Source organism: Amaranthus tricolor, chromosome 2 (genome assembly GCF_026212465.1).
Source record: "Amaranthus tricolor cultivar Red isolate AtriRed21 chromosome 2, ASM2621246v1, whole genome shotgun sequence".
NCBI classification, from domain to species: Eukaryota; Viridiplantae; Streptophyta; class Magnoliopsida; order Caryophyllales; family Amaranthaceae; genus Amaranthus; species Amaranthus tricolor.
In genome coordinates, this window is record NC_080048.1 from 31,825,432 (window position 1) to 31,847,878 (window position 22,447).

Genomic DNA, 22,447 nt, shown 5'->3' on the forward strand with positions numbered 1-22,447 from the left:
TAATCATTTTAGATGGACAATATTTTCTTTGTGGGTATGTATAATGTTCGTTAATGGACCAACTACATTACTACTAACTACAATCATATATAGACCTAATGGGCTAGTGCCTCGCTAAATCCTAATTACGCATTAAAACTTTAGTTGTCATTGTAGTAATAGATTATTAGTGAACTTTTGAATGGAAAACTTCTTAAAACTAATGGTTGTACTTGTTTAGATAAATAGTCGTGTAAAATACAGATGCTATAAATATTTACTGATATAAACAATGATATTATTTTATAAAATTAATTTACTTACAATATAAATTTAACTATTAAATATTTGTATTTATTATGATATTATCACTATCAAAGTGAATAAATAATTTATTATACAATAATATCAAAACATAAACTCATAGTAATTATTGATGATTGAGACATATAAAATTTGAAAAGTCTTCAGCTATGATAGATATGTAGGAGAATTTAGTTGAAAAAAATAGTCAAATTAGTTAGCCTATTCATTATCTGATGATGATTTATTATCTAAATTAAAATAAAGATTTATATTTATATTATTTTTTTTGTTTATATAAGGAAATATAGTATTTTAATATATCATCGCATCTATCTATCCATCTATACAACATACTAATGAAGAAACAATTAGGGCACATGTCGACTTCACAATAAAAATCTTTCCGCTCTTTTCATGTTCTTATTAGGCAAATATATCTTAGCATATCGTGTATTATCTTTCTGATTAGATTGTTTAGTAGATTAGTTACAAAAGATTTTAAAATTATATCTTATTTACTGATTTTTACCATATACAATCAATTAAGATAAGTAATATCTTTTAATTACAACGGATAATTATCAGATAACATATTAATTAATTATGTAAAAAATTTATTTTCATTAAAATATTTTATAATAAATTAAGAAAAGAAAACAATTTTAAAATAATTTTTTTTATAGATAATCATATACACTACTCACATGGCTATATTAAAAAAACTACACAAATCAAACATATTATACATTAATTATTTAAGTAAATAGTAAGCAAAAAATATTGGTGAAATAAATTTCAAATAATAATTCTATCACTTATGTTTGAAAAAGTTATAACACATAAATAAATAAATAAATTAGGTTATATGTTGATTATTATAGTAAAAAAATACTCCCTCCATTTCTTAATAAAGTTCCCACAAGTAATGTTCACGGGAATTAAAAATAATACTCCCTCCGATCTTATGAATTAGTCCCATTTTCTTATTTGGCAAAACCTTTGAATTAGTCCCATTTCTATTTTTGGCAATCCTTTTTTACTTAAATACCCTTAGTTCACACAAGTAATTACGAATATACCCCCATATACCTTACTTACCCAACTACCCTTCACTACTTATCCTTCACTACTTACCCTTTACTATTTACCCTTTTTAATGGACCCCACACAATCCTTAATATCCGTGCCCAAGCAAATGGGACTAATTCATAAGATCGGAGGGAGTAAAATATTTTAAATAATAGACATATTATTTTATTAAATAATAAATTTAATGGAGAAAAGTAGACATCATAAACATTGAAAAATATTAAATACTAAAAGTTAATGAAAAAAAATATAAGGACCACAACTAATAAAAATATTTTTATAAAGTTAGTGGAAAATATATAAGGGTATAAAGAATATAAAAATGTTAAAATAAAGTTAGTTTAAGATATGTGGGACTATAAGTATTATTAAAATATTAAATCGGGATGAATAAGGTTATTTTATTCAAAATTTGTGACATAAGCAAAAAGATTATTTATGAGAACAACAAATGTAGCATCCAAAAATGACAAATAGAAACTTCTTTAAGGAATGGTGGGAGTATGTTCTGTAGGCTGAAAACTTTTTTAAGGTTTTACAAAGATGTTTTATATATTATTATTATTTATATTATTTTTTATATATTGAAATATTCTATTATTTTAATTACTTATAATCTATATTGTTTAGTGCATGATTTTATGATTATGTTTTATATATATTACTAATATATATCTCAATCTAATAGTAATACTTTTGCAGCTTTTAAAACAAATAAATTTATAATTTCAATATGATTTATAATAACTTAATTACATATATAAAATTAATAATTTTTTATTTGAATAATTTATAAAACGTGCTTGGCACGGTAATCTATCTAGTATAGTTATAGTCAATCAACAAATATTACATGTTTTAATGAGTTTATTGTTGCCTAAATATCAAGTCAAATATCAAAAGTTTCCCTGTCAATAATAGAAAAAAGACGGAAAAATTTTTAATGACAGTGTGATACGTGTTTCAAGTCGTTTCTTCTTTAACATATTTTATTAAATTGATTATTGATTTTCAATTATTTTATTTTCTATAAAAATATTAATCTAATATATTATTATTTGAAAATATATTATTACCATATTAAATATAATGAACGATTGTAAACAATTTTCTAAAATCTATATGTAAATGGTACACACAAATTTTCATTAGAAAATAATTTCAATTTCGATATTGTAGTGTTAACAACAAAACGGACGATTAAGTAACAAACCCACGCGCCCACGCCCGATGAACTCGGCTAGCCAAGGCTGAAAACGGAAATCAATTTTCAGAGAAATATTGGTTCAAATTACTTCCATTTCTCTTCAAATTTGTTCAGTTTTCTCCCCATAATCACTAATTTGTGCATCAATGGCGGATTGGTCTGAATTACCCAGAGAACTCCTCGAAGAAATCCTAACCCATTTCAATTCCTCAATTGATGCTTCACGATTTACCTCTGTATGTTCATCATGGCGCCATTTATCACCTTCAGAATTCAATTTTAATGGAGAAAAAAACTTCCCTCTTTGTTTCAATGGCATCTCTGTCTGTAAGCGATCAATCTTGCTTCTATCTCCTCCCCAAATCCCCATTCCTGATTCACCTCACAATCCTACTTCATGGATTATCAAAGTTGAAGAAAAAGGACCCAAAAGATTTCGAATTTATTTCCCACTTTCATGGTCTCAGTTACCTTTACCCTTTAATTTTCCTAGAGTAATGGATCTTTCTAATATTCGAATTCGTGATATAGCTTCTGAGTATTTTCTTTGTTATACTGATAACACGTCTGAATTTCTCAATTTACTTATGGAAAAGGTTGCATACTTATCTAGGTCAAATAATAGTGATGATTTCTATCTTTTGACTATTTATGTTTCTGGAAAATTAGCTTTGTTTAACAATCTGCGTAATCGATGGCATGTTATTTCTGATAAAGTTGATTTACCTTATGATGATGTTATTGCCTTTAATGGGGAGTTCTATTCTGTTGATTATACTGGAAGAACCGTTTTAGTTGGAGTTGATGATGTTGATACATTAAAATTAGTGGCAAAACCTGTTTGCGGAGGCGATAAGAAACGTTTAGTCGAAATCGATGGTGAATTAATGTTGGTGGATGTATATTTTGGTCTTCCTCCATGGGAGAACTTTAGCAATAGACGTAAAATGGAAGATTTAGATGAATGTGTTGCTTCGAGGTCGTTTTGGTTTAAGGTTTATAGGTTGGAGTGGGAAGGAATGAATTGGGTCGAGGTTAAGGATTTGGGAAACTATGTTTTGTTTCTTGGAATGTATTCTTCATTTTCTGTTCTTGCTGCTGATATATTGATGGAGAAGGGAAATTGCATTTATTTTGCATTTACAGATAATTTTTACCCATCACATTTCAATGAAGCTAATGATGTCTTCAAGTTTCATTGTGGTGGTGTGTTTAATTTGGAGGATTCTAGCATCACTTATTCCAATTCATTTTGGCCTCCTCCCCATTGGATAAAGCCATGTTTTTAGGAGGTATGTGAATCATTTTCATCTCTTTTATTGAAAGTTGTTGTTTTTGTGGCTTTCTGCATCGTGTGATATGTTTGAATTACTATTACAGCTTTGAATTGATGCTAGTTTACAATCTTCAAGTTTTGCTTTTCATCCCTTGATAGTGAATAATGATGCAAGCGGAAACGTAAACTATGTGCATTTTGTTCGGTTTGGAATGTCACTTACTTTTGATGTAGCACCGGATTTGACAAATTGGGTAGTACACGTTATACTCCAATATCCACGTTAGGGCTTAGAAGTGGATGGTTCAGTTCGTGTGATCCCTTGAGAATAGGTTTGCAAATGTTTGTGCATTTGAACTTCATATGACTTAATTTGGCCGCTTATTTGGAAGATTTGGACGTCCAATATGGACTATTATTTTTGCTCCTACTTTCATGCCTTGCGGCCAGACCTTTCTTATTTGAGTTCAAACTTTTAAACTTGGGCCAACTTTAGGGTTTTCAGACTTAGGTTTAGGAAAGGAGAATTTCTCAAACCCATGGTGACATATTCGGTTCTTGCCATGTTGGACCCATCTTAGCTTCAATCTAGACGTAGACTTTCATTCTTTCAGACCTCCACTTATTTTCACATGGACAGATGGACTTAAGTTCTAGCTCAACATTTAAATCCTAGAAGTTTGGCCACCAAAAAACCTTTAACTCTAATGGCTTATGGCTATACAAAACTAGTAATGATTGACATTATATTTGAAGCTTGGCCAAACACCCCCTAACTCTTATGAAATCTCTATATTGTCTATCATTGTTTATGGGTATCTAGATAGATTCAAAGATTGGATTGTGAAGTTACCAGAAAACAAGACTTTGTAATATATACACTCGTAGAAGATCTATATTTAGTGCAATCGTTCAATGTCATCCTTTTCTTGCTCGTAAATGACTTTTTTATGTAATTACTGGCGCTTAGGTTTGAAGAAAGTTCAATTGTTCAATGTCATCCTAGTGAGTCTACGATTGGATCCTTGCTTGTGGGGGGGGTGGTTGGACTTAGGCTTGATGAAAGTTTTTGGATATGTTCTATTTACACAGAAAATTACTTCTTTATGTAAGCAAACGAGATCTTACTGGAACCTTTCTAGTAGATCTATAATTTAGTTCTTCTGGATTTAACTTCACTCATAACAATTTCGTCTTAGGTTTAGCGAAATTACTGGCTTAATATACTTCAGCTATGCTGGCTTTAGCAGAAGAGATATATTTAGATTGGAGAAGAACATCTCTCTTTGAATTTAAGAGAACAGGATCACTCCGATATTAACCTCCTGGCAGTTATTTATGTTAGAGACTTAAAGAATCTATTAGTCTAATCTTATGCATAAGAAATTTAAAATGCTGTAAAGAAATACTTGCAGTTATGATTTTCTGCCAAAGATTAGGTCGAGTGCTTCTTTTAGTTCTTTTTGATTCCTCTGTGTCTATGATGATCTTAAGCCTTCACATGCTGCAGTCGGCTTCCTATCTTTGTTTCTACCAATGCCACATTTCTGAAAAATGAATCTTCGTTGCTTGTTTAGGCAATACAAGTTTCTGACAGGTGACATTGCCCTTCCTCTCTCTAAATTCTGCCAAAGAGCAAGACATCCTGCAATTTAGTTGACGTCCTTAGGCAGACTAATTTCATGGATTTAGAGTTAATCCAGAATGCCTTTTGAAGATTCTATACCCCATCTTATAATCATCTCATGTCCTTTTTTCTTCATCCTTTAATCAGACTTAAACCACCTGCTGAAGCAAGGCTGAGCATTCATGTCACTTATGTGCCTTTGTTATGAATTGAGTTAGCTATTCATGTGTAATAGTAAGTAAAGCTAGCAGAACATGAAAATAAGTATATTAGTAGCAAAATGTAAAAAAAATGTATTACAAGCTATTCGAGAGGCTTGTTCTCTCATTAGTCTAAAACTCAGTACAGTATTTCTCAGATGCCTTTCGTCCCCCATTCCCCTTATATTTAGAGGCTTCTCTCCACTCTTCTTACAAACTCAAACAACCTATTTGACAATGCTAATCATCTGTTAGAACATCATTGCTCTATTTACAAAAATTCCCTAAGCCATTTGTGTAGACTCAGGGACATAGACTCGAATGGGTGGTTTTACGAGTTGGGTTATGATTGCTCCACAAAACAGCAAAGCTGTCTGTGGTTGGGCTCAAAAAATGATGTGACATAAAGTGATGGATATTGGGTTTAATAGAAAAGGTGGAATGAATTCGTGAATCAAAGTGGGTTATGATATACTAAGACTGGTCCATAAGTTGGAGTCTCATCAAGGAAAATGAATCACCACATTCGCCCTTTGAGAGAATACTGTCATTGGGCGTAAAAAGAAAAGAAAATTTAGAAGGGGTTAGTGGTCTTGGTTTGCTGATGACCCATTCTCATTGAAGTTTGTCTTGATAAAAGGATTTGGAGGCTGGTATAGGAATCACAAAGCGCCAAAATATGGGCTAACCTCATTCCCATAGGCTATTGCAGTGTTGGGCTTAGAGAAAACTCATGACTTTTCAGAAATTGAGGTGGGCTGTAAGTCCTTTTCACAGAGAGTCATTCTACAGCATCATTTTGTGTCCAGTTACTAAATGCCCTAAGCCGTTTGTGTAGACTCCAGGGAAGGCCTAATTTCATGCATAACAGGCGTTCCCTTGCTGAAATTCTCTTTTTTTGTTAGATGCGATTCCTTGTTTGAAAATTCATTCCCTTTCTCCTAAGCTTGAATGTGAGTGATTAATGCTCGAGGACCCTGCAAACGTATAAAAAACCCCTAATTTCTGCTACTACTTAGGCTCTTTTTCCTCATCGCCTTCAACAAAACCTGCGTAGAAATCAAGTAGATGTGTACTTCCCTCAAACTTGTTAACTAAAGATAGACTACATTTCAACTGTTTTTGGAAGTGATGCCATCTAGGAGATGCGTTCAGATGTACGGAATCATAAGCAAAAAAACAAAATACTGTCAAGGAACCAACTCAGTAAAAACTTAAGCTAATGGTTGAGGCCCCAGGATATGTTATATACTCTAACACGCCCCCTCACACGAAAGCCCTTTAAGCTAGAAGTGTGGATGTAGCATAGACCCTCCTCATACCTGGCGCTAAATGTTCTACTTTAAACGAGGGGTGCTTGAGATTCGAACCCGTAACCTCTTGTCAAGCTGGCTCTTGATACCATGTCAAGGAACCAACTCAACCAAAAGCTTAAGCTGATGGTTGCGGCCCCGGGATATGTTATGTATTCTAACAAATACTAATAACCAGGAATTGTGAAAACCATAACTAAAAATTGGAAATAAAATATCTGAAGCAATATGTTGTCACACAAAAAAATCCAAAAGTTGTCTGCTCCCAAACTAGGTGGATTTCTTTTGTCATAGAATCATTGTTGATAATTGATTTCTAGAGTAATATTGCCAAATTTTGGAGAAGTTTTATATACTGCAAAAGTAAACTTAATTTTTTTCCCTGGGAGTTGATGTGCATGCTAGTGTTTAACTAGGGTGTCTAGCAACTGAAAGAGAGGGAATTGAATTTTTTTTGCAGTTTTAGGGTTGGATGATACTATCTAGTTCTTGTCGCTTACCCTTATGGACATGTGACTGAAGCTGGGCATATCAAGTCAACAAACATCTACTTGGATGGCATATAGCTCATTCTGCAATTTATGTCGCAAACATTTGGAACCAAATCTTGTGTACCTTGCATTTCAAAAGAAAAATAAGCTTGTGTACCCTGTGGTGTGTCGCTGTAAGGAGCATATGGTAAACTGGCATTACCAACTTATTTAGGCATGTTAATTTGTGATAGTATAACAACGAACTTAAGTTGTTCCCGCTACCAGTATCAGACCTTAGTTACAGCTCGCGGGGGCCGGGCCACCCCAAATAATCTGTTAATGTTTTTAATATATATTCGGTCTCCCTTATCTTTTTATTCATTTGGTTTTATGTGGAGTTGGTCACTGTATAAAAACTGTTCAAGATCTACCACTGCGTGCTACCATTTTGCCTGCTATCTGCTGATAATGCCTGACACTTTGTTCTTGAATGATCGTTTGAATTTTTATTGAACTGCCTGCATCATATGAAGAATGTTCGGTGATACTACCACTTTTTTTGTATTAAATTCAAGCAACTAATAGCGAGTTGCGCACAAACAAAATCGTTAAGTGAATACTTCATGATCTTTCTTATTCCTTTTGATCCATTGATGAAAAATTTGAAGCATTGGAGTGTTATTTTTTCAACTCAGTAGAAATATCTGAAAGAGAGCTAGGATCCAATATGGTCATCTTCCGAAGGGCTTAAACATCTGTCGAGCAGGACATTGAAGTGCTATTCGTTTATATCGATAAACGATAAATGTTCTTCTTCAAGTTTCAAGTACAGGAAAAACTACTGCCCACCCGACGGAAGTATATTAACTAAGATCTAGTTTCATGTACAAAGCTCTTGTTTCCTTTTCTTTTTGGCCCTTTTAAGTGCATTTCTCTGTCAATTTTGGCTGGATAACTGCTGGGCTGTAGTAAATTTGTATTTTGATGTGTATAGATACTACTTGAATTACTGTTCAATAAAATTTCGGAAACATTTTTACCAGGCCTTTGTTAATACTGTCTACTAGATTTTATTTATTGGGCTTTTGGTGAATAATTCCTCTCTAAATCTTAGTAGACTATATTTGTTTGACTTTTTTCTCTACACTTTTGAGACTCAAATTTGAACTATAAACCCTTTTGCATTTATTTTATTCACAATTATTGTCCCATTTTCTTATTGGGTAATTTCACCTTAAATGTCCCATTTTAATTTTTAGTCATGATTTTTTTACCATTTTACCCTTAAAATTACAAAAATACCCTCATTTATTTTATTAACCCTCTAAACTAAAAATTAAAACCTTATAATCAAGGAAAAATTGTTTCCAAAAAGTCAACCTTTTGGCCATCTGTAAATAAAGGGCCGACGTTTTATTTATTCTTTAAAAATCTAACCTTTTACTTATTTTGCAAAGAAAAAGTTTTCAGATAATGCTTACCTACTGTAATCGTTTAACATTGGTAATTCAAAAAAGTAAAAGAAATTAATATTATAGCCTAAACTCTTCACTTTTCGTGAAAATCTTCATTTAATGTCTTTATCTATTTTTTCTCACACTCTTTATTCTCCCTGTTAGTTGAAGCTGCAAATGAGTGGGTGCAGATTTTCTTCTTGTGGACGCAGTGTAAACTCAGGTAATGTTAAGATGTTATCACAACTTAAAGGAGAAATTAAGAACTGTCCGTAGGGAAGCAAACATAGGAGAGAAATTATACTCTTGCCCAAATTGGCCAATAAGTTGATAAAGTTCCTTTGTATTTTAGTTATTATTGTATAACAGTGTTAATTTTGTTTTTATTTTTTTTTAAAGAATGGTGATTGTGTCCTTTGAGTGAAAAAAACAATTCAAATTTTCAGAAAATTTAGATGTAATATTTTGGAAAATTGATAGAGTTAGAGGCACAATGTAGTCTGTTGGATGAGAAGATAAGGCACAACCTAAAGAGTGAAATCTAATTTATAAGCAAAATTCAAACAATTATTAGTCAAACAATAAAGTATCAATTGAGAATTTAAAGTTAATAATCTACTTTTGTTGTGATGTTTTTCTCGAAATCTCCTTTGTAATACCCAAGAAATAAAAGTCACCTTAAAATTGTGCTTGAACCTCCACTACGGGAATGCTAAAGGTTAGATTATTTTTGGTTAAAGAAGGTAATAGCATGTGTGAAGAAGAAGAAGATGATAAATAAGTCAAACTAACATCTATGACTTGGTTGATATAGAAATTTAATAATTATACCGATGACTAGTAAAATTACTCTTTTTTTGCAAAAATAAAAAAGATTACATTTTTATAGAATAAATAAAACATTGACCTTTTATTTACAGATGACTAAAATATTGCCTTTTTAAAAATAATTTTTCCAATAATTAACCCCCCTAATACCCACCTAATTAACTACATCCTCCTTTTTATTATAGCCCCTCACCTTCTGATTTATCTAAACCTAAGTCCTTATTTGCCGTATGTTCTTCATTCCTGTTCTTCACTCCACTTGTGTTCTTCATCTTCTTCTTGTTGTCTGAGGCTTTGAATTTTCATCTTCTTCTTTCTCACTGAGGCTATGTTCTTCATCTTCTTCATTCCTCATCCTTCATCTACTCTCTCTATCTTCTCTTGATCTCATAAACCCTATATCTACAAAATATTATGTTCATCTTATATAAAAGCCCTAATTTTTTCCTAGATCTACTTTCTTTTCTGGCGATTTTGGTGTAAAAGCCCTAGTTTTTGGGTTTGAAGTAAAAGCCCTAATTTCTGACGAATTGCTGCGTTTTGTTACCTTTGCTGATGATGGTGTTGATGATTTGCTGCGGATGAAGATGAGGTAAATAAGGATACAAATACTGTGCATGTTGAAGAAAAAGGAAAAAAATGGGGAAAAAGATGAAGATGCCTATGAAGTTGCAGGTCCATTTTCTCGTATATGTGTTTACGGTTTTCTCTCTGACTTGTGATAATTTGCTGCGTTTTTTTTGTACATTTGGATGATTTTTTAATGGTCTATGATAATTTATTTTGAGACCATTTTAGACCACAAGATTTCCATATTGCCACCAAATTTATTTAGGAGGCATTAAATTGCCACCAAATTTATTTTAGGAGGCTATGAAAACCTTGTGAGTATTGATGATGAGAACAATTTCATGTTCCTGAAACTTGCACCACTTTGTATGAATGTATGTATGTGTGTTTGATTTGAAACTTATATTTTGGAAATTGAGGATTTAGAAATTGTTACTCTATTGATTTATGTAATTTGAAATCTACTCATTATATTTGTAGTATGAAAACGAAAGGGAGTTACTAAATTTCGCCACTCTTCTTCATTTTATCGTTATTCTTTCGAAATTACGTTTTTGTTCCTGAAGTTTAAAAAATTATAAAATTGCTAGTGGATTTAAAACTTAATTAATAAATGTAAATCATACCTAATAACACTATTTAACACTTTAATCCGAAAGATTTGTCTATATATATCAAATTCTTAGAAGTGTATGAAGTACAAATTCAAATATGGTACTATCTCTCAAAAAATTCTTAAACAAGCTCTTACCTGTAACCGGTTAACTATGGTTAACGAAAACAACTATGAATCGGATGCGAAACGTAAATTTTTCGATTTGAATCGTTGGAAATTTAAAAAAAAAAATTTAAATCGCACAAAACTGAGCGACTGGACCATGGTTCAGTCGCCCAGTTTTGTGCGATTTAATTTTTTTTTAAATTATTTATTTATTTATTTATGTAATTTATTATTATTATTATTATTATTGTTGTCGTCATTATTAATTTTACTTTTCGTAATTTTTTTATTATTCTTATTATTATTATTATTATTATTATTATTATTATTATTATTATTATTATTATTATTGTTGTTGTTGTTATTATTATTATTATTAGTATTGTTATTATTATTATTATTATTATTATTATTATTAATTTTTTTTAGTATTAGTATTTTTATTAATTTTTGTTATAATTATTATTTATATTTTCGTTATTAATGTAATTAATTAATATTATTTTTATTTAAATTTGCAGGAGTTTAAAAATTTGGAGACTACGTAGACTACTCCGGTAGCTTTGTTACGGATAGAGAATATATTTTCGTAGATGAGTTACATAGTTGGACTGATGCGATAGCAATAACAATTGGTTTTCAATTTACACATACTTCTTATAAAAAGAAAGAAGGACGTTCTAGAGTTAGTGTCTATTTAAGATGTCACCGCTATGGTAATATTAAGGGTGATGTGCATAATCTAGATAATACTGCCCGACCTGGTTCTAAAAGTAGAAGTTGCGGGTGTAAATTTTTGATTGTAGAAAGTAGTCATAAATCAGAAAAAAGATCTTGGACGGTAAGAGTGTGTCCTGGTGAAAAAGGAAAAAACATAATCACTCGTTCTTAGTGTACAGTGATGGTCATATAAGGGCGAATAGGATCAATGTAAATATTCGGAAGCACATACGACAGTTTAGTGTAACCGGAATGCAATCGAGCTTTATTATGAATTCTGTTAGAGATAATTTTTCTGGTCTTTATGCTAGTATAAATCAGATATATAATATTATACAATCAATAAGGAGAGAAGAGATGGAGGGTAGGACTCCCCTTCAACACTGTCTTCATATGATCACAGAACTAATTACGTGGTCTGGACAAACATGGATAGCGAAGGACAATTGAGTAGACTATTAGTTGCAAATCCTACCTCTATCCAAATAATACGTACGTGGCCGTATGTTGTGCTGATAGATACAACGTACAAAACGAACAAACAAAAGTGGCCACTATGTGAAGTGATCGGAATGACGCCAACCAATCACAACTTTTTGGTTGTGTTTTGTTTGATGCGAGATGAGGCGGCTGTGTCGTATTTGTGGGTCTTGCAGGGATCTAGGTAGCATTAAAGCGGACACGAATACAGACAAGACACGGGTACGGGAAAACGCCAACTTAAAAATGGCGGACACAGGGACACGAAAATGGTAATATAATAAAAATATTAAATTAAAGATAATTTTACAATCTTTCATTTGATATATGTAAATAAACACTTTAAAAACATAAAAACTCACATAAAATACAAATAAGTACCAAATAAACAAAATGAGTATTTAAAAATAGTCATACAAACCAAATCAAAGAAAACCAAATAAATAGGTAAAAATAAGTTTGATCATCACACATCATCCATATGACATCCATCATCATTCTACGCTATAAAAGCAGTTTCCAACTCGGGCTCATCGAGAGAAAAATCCGCTACAAAAGTATTTTTTTTTAAAAAAAAAGTGTCCTTGACTCCTTGTCGCGTCCCTTGCCGTGTCCGCGTGTCTGAAAAAATCTTAAAATATTGGACACTTCATTTGACGTGTCGGACACGGATTTTCGTGTGTCCGTCGCGTATCCGTGTTCGACACGCGACATGCAGGTTCAGTGGCGTGTCCGTGTATTCCAGGCAGGGATTGAGAGATTTTTTGGCACTGCTCAGACTCTTAGCGTCATTTTAACCGATCGAGACGAAGGTTTATCTGCAGCTATTCGTGACGTTTTTCCTGATAAAAAGGTTTTTTCTGATTAATTAATGTTGTTCTATCAATTGGATATGTCTTAATAACGTTCAATGTTTTGTTTAATGTAGATGTGCGGCATTTGTTATGCATCTGGCATAATGCCAACGACGTTGAGAACATGGTGGACAAGTTGTGTGGCGGAAAAAAAAAATCAACAAGGGCAGGTATTCAGGAAAAGTAGATGGAATCCCTTGGTTGAAAGTTCTACAATCGGGGAATTTGAATAGAGATGGCAAGCGATCGTGAGTACGTGATCGATTAGGAACAAAAAGGTCGTTCTGTATTTGGCTGGAACATGGATTTCACTTAGAGAGAAATTTGTCCGTGCGTGGACAAATGATTGTTTCCACTTGGGTAACCAGACTACCAGCAGAATTGAAAGCCAACACTCGTCTTTCAAGTATTACCTTGGTAGCGGTAATAGCTCATTCGATACCCTTTTTAAAAGGGCACACGAACAGATTATAAATCAGCAAGCCAGGATCCGACAATCGCTACAGGAATCCATGAATTCTGTAGTAAGGTCATTGCGACAGCATTTTTTAGACCTTTATATTGCCACGTATCTATTTATGCCTTGGAGCAACTCCAGTTTGAGTATAACCGCATGTTAGAACTGGGTGATTTTGTATTAAACAAATGCAGTTGTGTACTTCAACAAACCCATGGAACAGATGCCCGACGAAGTCCCTGCTCAACAAGGCGGGCACTAAAGGGGAACCTACTCTATGCCTCCAAATAAACAACAAAAGAAGCAAAGATCACGGAGTAGGTTCCGTGTGCCGGTCGAAGAGCCTTGGCTGGTCTCATAGGAACAGGGGGAATAGCCTGCATGAACCCGATCTGTCGCAATGTCCGCTCCGGCAAATACAACTCGACGATATTAAAGCACGTGATACTCCCGATGATGGTGGTGCGTGGGTGCTGATTCAGCAACGCATTAGAAGCAGAATTGTACGGAGTCCATTCCACCTGCATGCAGGCCAAGTTAACAAATATGAATAATGTAAAATTTAACACACATGCATAACAAAATGTCATGTAATGTACAATACCTGAGTCTCCGTTATTGAGTCAAGAACCCTGCGGCAATCTCTCAGCCTGTCCACCTCACGACATGGTTTCTTCGTTGACCACATCTACGCCCTAGTCATGTTTGACACATCTTTTCGGCGAGGAAGAGGGCGGAAAGCGGGAAAGTACTCATAGATCCATGTCTGGAGCAATGTGAGGTAGCCCGAAATGGTCTTGTAACCAACCCTAGATGCCATTCCGAGCTGCCTATACAAGTAAGCCAAGGTCACCGCACCTCAGGCCACCTCCTGTTGATCGACGTTCACGGCAAGTATCGGGTGAGGTCGCATGCCAATTCTGGTCTTATCCGCCAGCAAGGTGAAGCCGACGATAGCCATGTGGTACGCTGTCGTCTGGGTATCCATGGCCTGGGACCTATGACACAGCCGCATCAGTTCAGCAACGTTCATGCAGCCACTGGTGAATGCACCTCTACGCCGAAGCTCATACATAGGCTCCCTGAACAAATTGGTGATACTAATCTGACACTCCGCCTCAGAAGGCTCAGCCGGCAGAGAACAAATATGCCAACAACGTTTATTCGGATAAGTTTTGGTTATGCCATTTAGGGTAACAAATATGTCAACAACATTTATGGTTTTGATCTAGAGATACCTTTGTCTTTATTCGGATAAGTTTATAGTTTTTCTATTCATTTATGAAATTTTGGTATATTCGAGAAACATGGAGGAACATAAGAAACATTTGAGGATTATTCTAAGATTTTTGAGAAAAAAAGGTTTAGGGAATTTATTAATGCGAGTTTTGGCTTGAGGAAATTGTTTTTTTGGGTTATATTGTATTTAAGGATGAAATTTCTAAGGATCCGGAGAAGATTAAGACGATAACCAATTGTCGATTCCATGAAGTTCGGAGCTTTTTGGGTTTTATTGGTTACTATATGAAATATGTTGAGAATTTCTCTAAGGTTGCTCGTCCCATGTTTGAGTCGTTGAAGAAAATGATTTGATTTTAATAGAGTGAGAGGTACACGATTGCCTTTGAGGAATTAAAGAACAGACTTACTACCGCTCATGTATTAATAGTGCATGATTGTAACAAACCATTAAAGGTCTATTGCGATGCTTCATTTAAAAGTTTGGGCTGTGTACTTATGCAAGAAGGAAATGTCATAGCTTATGCATTGAGGTAGTTGAGGCCACATAAGGTGAATTACCCAGTGCACGACATTAAACTTGTTGTAGTAATCCTTACTCTGAAGTTGTGGAGACATTATTTGTATGGGTTACCGTGTAAGATCTGCAGCGATCATCAAAACTTAAGGTATGTCTTCAACCAAAAGAAATTTAACATGCGCCAAAGGCGATGGCTTGAGGTTATTAGGATTATGTCTTGAAATTTTATACCACCCTAGAAAGGCTAACAAGTTGTCTTATGTTTTGAGGAGGAGACCGAGAGTGTCAAATCTATACCTTGGGAGTTTTACTATGATATGCATAGTTTGGGATTAGAGATTTGTAGCCAACACGAGGTTAGACGGTATTTGGGAGCAATGACCATACAAACAAACTTTGTTTGATCATATCAATGAAGCACACTATCACATTTTCAATATCAAACCTTAATCAAATTCACACATTATTCTAAAGCATATCCAATTGTATAAAATAGAACAAAAATTTGACGCTAGTGGAAAAAACCTTATTTGCTGCGGTTTTTTGGCCATAATATGCTGCGGTTTTGGCCCCAAGCATTAGTGATAGCAGCAGATGACCTATTTTAAATGCTGCGGTTTAAAACCGCAGTAGAAAAGTGCACTATATGCTGCGGGCATCCCAAAAATCACAGCATATAGTCATACACTATATGCTGCAGGCCTCCTTAAAACCGCAACATATAGTGTATGACTATATGCTGCGGTTTTGAGAGGGCCCGCAGCATTTACATATTTTTTTTTGCTTTTTTCGTTTAATACTACTAAATAATCTAATAATGTACAATGTAATAAACAATCATTAACCCAATGATAATCACCAATTAACACCAATAATCTCTTTGTAAACTCTCGATCGTGTATATAATATAATAATATGTATAATACAAATTAAAGTCCTAAATCTAAACTAATTACATTATTTACCAGGAACAAAAATTAGCAAGATACGCGGCAATTTTGTCTTTCAATTTGCGTTTTTCCCCATCTCTCAAAGGGCGTGTTTCCCTTGTAATGTCGTATAAAACCTATAGTACAATATAAAATTAAAAGATACATAAACATTAGATTTTACCAATAATCGTTAACATATATTATCATTTATGAACGTAACAAATACTTACGTCATTTATGTTTTCGACTCCAACCCCCTTCACGGATTGTAAGATATCGTCCATGTATTTGAGAGTGTAGTAGCCGCAATCAACGGAATTATAAGCTTGTCGAAAGCACTAAGAGAAAATAGATGTTAGTTGCAAAAACGCTTAAAACCCCTTAAAATCGCAACTTAGTACGTAATTTTCAGCATATGACTGTGATTTACAATTCTAACCACTTCAACACAATAACATATACCAAATAGTGTTGTGTGCCAAGTTTCGTGCAAAACAAACCAAGTTTGAGCTACTTTATGCGCGAAAGTGCCAAAAACACTTAAAAACCCATAAAATCGCAACTTAACACGTAATTTCTAGCATATGACTAAGATTTTCAATTCTAACCACTTCAACACAATAATATATACCAAATAGTGTTGTGTGCAAAGTTTCGTGCAAAACAAACCAAGTTTGAGCTACCTTATGCGCGAAAGTGCCAAAATAGCTTAAAAACCCATAAAATCGCAACTTACCAAGTAATATTAAGTATATGACTATGATTTACAATTCTAACCACTTCAACACAATAATATATACCAAATAGTGTTGTGTGCCAAGTTTCGTCCAAAAGAGAAAAAAATACCTTAATTTCGTGGGTTTTGAAGATGAACAAGACCAAAGTATTAAATTTCGAGTTTATGAACAGTTAACAGCCGTGGGTTTATGAATAAGAAGTAGTAGCAGTGAACAAGAAAATATCGTGGATTTCAATGGGTTTTTCGAGTAAACAAGAAGTAACAGTTATGCCGTGGGTTTAGGAAACAAAAAGTATCAACGTGAAGAAGAACTGGGTTTTTTGAAGAAGATGAACGTATGTATGTTTAATGAAACAAAAGGGGGTTTTGCATTTTAACTTTAAAAGGCGCATTTTTGAAAGTATTAAATGCTGCGGGTATGCTAAAAACCGCAGCATTTCGGTTGTCCAAGTAATTATCTGTTGCATTAAATGCTGCGGGCATGCTAAAAACCACAGCATTTAAGTTGTCCAAGTGATTATCTGCTGCGGGCAAGATGAAAATCGCAGCATTTGATTGTTTTTTTTTCTAATTCTTTTTACTATTTATTGTTGCGTATATAAAAAACCGCAACAAATGATTAGCAGCAGATACGTTTTTTTCCACTAGTGTGATGAACTAAAATCCATTTTATTTAACCCCATGATGTTTATCAATTATACAAGGTACTACGATTTTCTTACACAAGTTTACTTTATTCTACACTTCAATCTCTTATACATCCACTTACACACTCCAACTCTTACAAGTTTACTTCCACACTACAACTCTTACACATATACTTACATAATCCAAATCACTTACACATGTTAACCTTTTTCCATACTCCTAACACTCTACAACTTAACTAGAAGTTTCCAAAACCCATTATAAATACCCCTTTGCCATGAGATCACTTTCACCTCCATTATCAAATCTTTTTAACATTCTTTCTTATATCTTCTTTTCATTAAAATCTTACTAATTTAATACCTTTATTATTAGTTGAAGAAATTCAAGAAGATAGAAATTTGAACACTCTTTATTTAGCTTAAATCATCATCATTTTGGAGCATATTGGGTTATTATTTTGGGTACTTAATGTATCATTATTTTTGGAGTTTAAATTTATTTATTTTGTGAGCTTAGAAGATCATCATTATTTGGGAGTTTGGATTAATTATCTTTGGAGCATTATTATCTATCTTAAAGTGTCTTATTTTTAATTATTTTTTTAATTAGTACTTAGTTCTAATCCTTGGTGTTAGTATGGTATAACTTCTTACCCTACTCTTTTTGTGAAATTTTACATAATATATATACTTTATAATATGCAAAGTATGAAATATGTTGATATGTTTTAGTAAAAGTTAGTTTAATGGAATTATGATCAAGATTATATTAAGTACGTTTATGCTAAAAGTATTTTTAGTATGTCAATGTAATAAGTTTGGGGCAAAATTATATTCTAATGATATTAAGTATAATTTATGTTTAAATTAATGTGAGTATGTTTAAGAGTTATTTGTTACATTAGGAATGTTATTACACTTAAGAATCTTTACATTAGAATTTTTGTTAATATGTTTATGATAGCCTTCAAACTAGTTTATAAGGTAGCAAGTTATTTTATGAGTATATTTTTTTTATTAAGTATGGTTATACTAAGAATGTTGTTATTATACTTTATTTTGAGATTAAAGTTTATCCTTAAAGTAATAGTAATTTTCTACGTTATTGCGTAAAATTTTTTATTTTTTTAACTGGTTATGTTAATTATTTAAATATATGATTCAGTACGATCAATTAAATTAAGTCGTTCTTTTATGTGAAAAGACCTCAAAACACTCATAGGCCATTCGACCACTATCATATAAAAAAAAGAGTTTAATTTACTATTTTAAATTATTACAGGCTATTTTTGTGATAATAATAAAATAACAATTTAAAAAGATATTTTTGAGAAATTTTTATAAGTTATTAATTGTTAAAGTGCTTTTCTTGAACATATGAGATTTCATAATAAAAAGTAACTTTTAATCACTATCTAGTACAAAATATTTTATTTGCTAATTATTTGACCAAAATTTATGTAAAATGATGTAAAAGTATTTTAGTAAACTTGCCACTCAAACTATGTGTGAAATATTAATTTTGTGAAATTACAAGTTTTACTTGTTTTATAGTTAGAAATACTGACTTTTGTGAGACTTGTTTTAAAACTAGAAATATTGATTTTGTGAAATTATAAGTTTTATTTGTTTTACAACTAGAATGTTGATTTTTTGCAATAATCCTAATAAGTTTACAAATTTTTCTAAACTTAAAATATTGATTTTTGGTGAACTTGTATAATTTTCAAAATTTATCCAAATAATGCAGTTTTAACTTGAATTTTAATTAGAATATTTGATTTTGAGAAGAGAATAAAGTTTATTAGTTTAAAGTTGGAAATGTTGATTTTGGGAACTAATTTCAAAAGAAATAGATTTTAGTAACTATTTGTGGAAAATACTAATTTGGAGGCTATTAATAGAATATTAAGTTATTAGTGTGAATTTAGTGAGCTATTAAAATAATATTATAAATAAAATTTAATGTGTAATAATTATGTAATGAACATATAAGGACATAAAGGTAAATTGAACGTTATGATTAAAAAATTATATTAAATAAATGAAGTTACTACCTAGGTTGGTCAAAGTGAAATCAAAGTCAACTTGTAGTAATAAAAATGTGATGTACTTTTGTGAATGAATATTGATTGAATGACCCTGATAGTAAGGTAATGTCGAACCATGGACCGACATGTAAAATCCGGTGACGTGTTGGCCGACACTTAAAATGCGGTGTAAGACAAGGGATTCGCTACCTATCCTGTAGAGCTCGAGCATAATTGTATTGGAGGGGTGATGACTCCCACCACGGTTTGGGTTTAGGACTATGGTCCTCACCTAACCAGAGCATTACATGTATCAGATGTCATATTGTTGTGCTTGTTGATCAGTGATAAACTTGATTAGTATTGATGCTATGATGCATGGTACGATTATGAGTATTAAACAAATGAACTTGCTGAAGTATTAAGATTACCGAATTGTATAAATGGCAGTAACGTACTTCTGTCAGGATTGAGAATGGTATCTTAATGACTTAAAAGTATGGAATAGTAAAAGAATATAATAAAAGTATACAGTGGTGTCAATTAATTAAAAGCTTGTACTTAAATTATTATTTTGTAAATGTAGCGTATAACTTTCGTATTTTGAGCTGGATAGGAAGTTATGCTCGGCGTTAAGCGCTGACCGATTCAATCGGCTGTCACCCGTATCATGGATGGCAGCATTTTGCAGGATTTAATTTCAGGTTCCGATCCAGGCTGTAGCAATTACTATTTATCGAGAACTTAGCCTTTTTTTCTACCTTTATTGATGACTTGATGATGATGTATCTTTTTTTTCATTTTGAGCAAACAATACTTCTTATCAGATGTAATATTTTACTTTTATTTTAAACAGTTTCAGTTTCTATGATTTAAAGTTTTTAACAATTCGACATTTTGAGACTTCCACAATATTTTTGTATTAAACATTATTATTAAATGTTAATTATGTATCGAGATTGCCGCTCCTGCTATAGGACTTATTTACTAAAATCAAGTAACTATCATGAACAATTTTGTAGTTTAGCGGTAGCATGTGCAGCATGTAAATGAAAGGTCCCGCCTTTGATTCCTAGGAGGAGCATAATTTTTGAGTCATTATATACACAAGGCCAAGGGGCGTATTTAAGGGGTATCCGAGTAGGCACTGAAAAGAATATAAAAATTATAACAAGCACAGAACAGGAGTATCATGTGGATCAGGTGGTAAATGTACTTTTAACATTAAGCTGGATATCACAGGTTCGATTCCTCCTTGAAGCAATTTGTATTTTCAGTTTTTATTTTTGAATTTCCAATAATAACCTGATTCCTCCTTGCCTTTCCTCACTCCTCTGTTTTCAGAAAACCCTACCCCATTTTTTCCCTCACACTCTCAACTCTTTTGTTAACTGATGCGCCTCCTCCTCTTCGTTGTTCCGCCTCCTCGGTTCCTCCTCTCTTCTTCATCCTTCTGCTGCGCCTGCCGCCTCTAGAGTCTAGCCTATTCTTGTCTTCAGTTACGGTTCCGCAAAGCATCTGGAGTCTGTACCGCCTCTTATAGTCTTATTCTATTCAGTATTCACCGATTCACTATATGTCTATACATTAGTCTACAAGGTATTGAATTAATCAATCAGATTAGGTTATTTAAAGTTTAATTAGTAAATTCAATCATTCATTATCGTTTTCTACTTCTCTTAGTTACTTGGCTTACTTAGGCTTAATTAGTTACTTTGTTTTCTTTGAATATAAATCATTAAATACTAATGTTATTTTGAATACTAAATTACTAATATACTATAGCTTTGAAATTGAATACGATTTAGACTTAGTTCCAAGTTTTCTTTAGTTTTTTGTTTTAGGTTGTAATTCATAGTGAATTAATGATTGATATTTGTTTATTACAATTTAAAAATGATAAATATTTCAAAAAAGTAGCCTCTGGAGCACCTATTGAATCAATCGTTGTTCAATGAATTTTTTAACGCATGTGATTGTATTGTTTAAATTATGGATGTTTTTTGTTTATTTTTCTGGTTCTACCCTCCACAAGGATGATGGTAATTAAAGTTTGCTTCAATGGCAATCAACAAACTATTTTGCAGAACTTAGCGGTTAGTAGGTGGGCTAATGTTATGTTTATGTTTTTACTATTGGTTTATTCAAGTCATTTTATTGAGGATATTAGTATAAGATGGATCAAACATTCCCATGTATATAAATGTAATGGCGGATCCAGAATTGAAACTTAGTGGGATCACAATTAATAAATAAAATTCAATAAAAAAATAATCATAAATATAAATTGTTTTCAATTGGATGTATTTTAAAACTGTAAAAAAAAAGATATTTAAGAAAGATTAATTAAGTTTTAAATAGGTATTAAAAGTTGTAATTGCATCTAATTGAACTTTTTTTGGGAAATAAAGTAAAATATTATAAAGCTAAAAATAGTTAGGGTACATCAAAAGCGAAATAACAATTTTCATTATCCTTAGTAGTAGGTGGAGGAGGAGAGAACACTGAAGCAAATAAACTATCTAAAGATACATCATGACACAGATACATCTAACTGAAATCAAAAATAGTAGCAACGTCTCTTACGATCGGGGAGGCGGTGAGCCTAAGCTACTGCGGAATCTTCGTTCACACTTGCTGGAAAAGACATTCCGCAATGCGAACTTCCTGTCTGCGAACATGACACTCTTTCTTCTTCAGATTCCAGCTCGCGAGATCCCTACAAAATGTGCCAAATAAGGAATATTTGTCCTTAATAGGAGAAAACCTATCAAATTGTCCAC

General features: G+C 32.5%; 1 protein-coding gene across 4 annotated transcripts; it reads left to right on the plus strand.

Annotated features, from left to right (window-relative positions):
* The first annotated feature begins 2,554 nt into the window (after positions 1 to 2,554).
* LOC130805160 (F-box protein SKIP23-like) lies at positions 2,555 to 11,623 on the plus strand. Of its 4 annotated transcripts, XR_009040147.1 has the most exons (3): positions 2,555 to 3,873; positions 9,090 to 10,427; positions 11,565 to 11,623. XR_009040147.1 is itself a non-coding variant. In XM_057669826.1 (2 exons), exon 1 carries the CDS (start codon positions 2,728 to 2,730, stop codon positions 3,868 to 3,870), a length of 1,143 nt encoding a protein of 380 aa, XP_057525809.1. In that variant the 5' UTR covers positions 2,555 to 2,727; the 3' UTR covers positions 3,871 to 3,873; positions 7,458 to 8,524. The 4 variants fall into 4 exon arrangements, 3 of the variants coding, with proteins under 3 accessions (XP_057525809.1, XP_057525811.1, XP_057525810.1); XM_057669826.1 differs by lacking the exons at positions 9,090 to 10,427; positions 11,565 to 11,623 and adding an exon at positions 7,458 to 8,524; XM_057669828.1 differs by lacking the exons at positions 9,090 to 10,427; positions 11,565 to 11,623 and adding an exon at positions 8,166 to 8,524.
* Positions 11,624 to 22,447: the final 10,824 nt, after the last annotated feature.

Excerpts from the sequence above, each read along its gene's own strand:
- LOC130805160 (XM_057669826.1), top strand. The coding sequence starts at position 2,728 with ATGGCGGATTGGTCTGAATTACCCAGAGAACTCCTCGAAGAAATCCTA.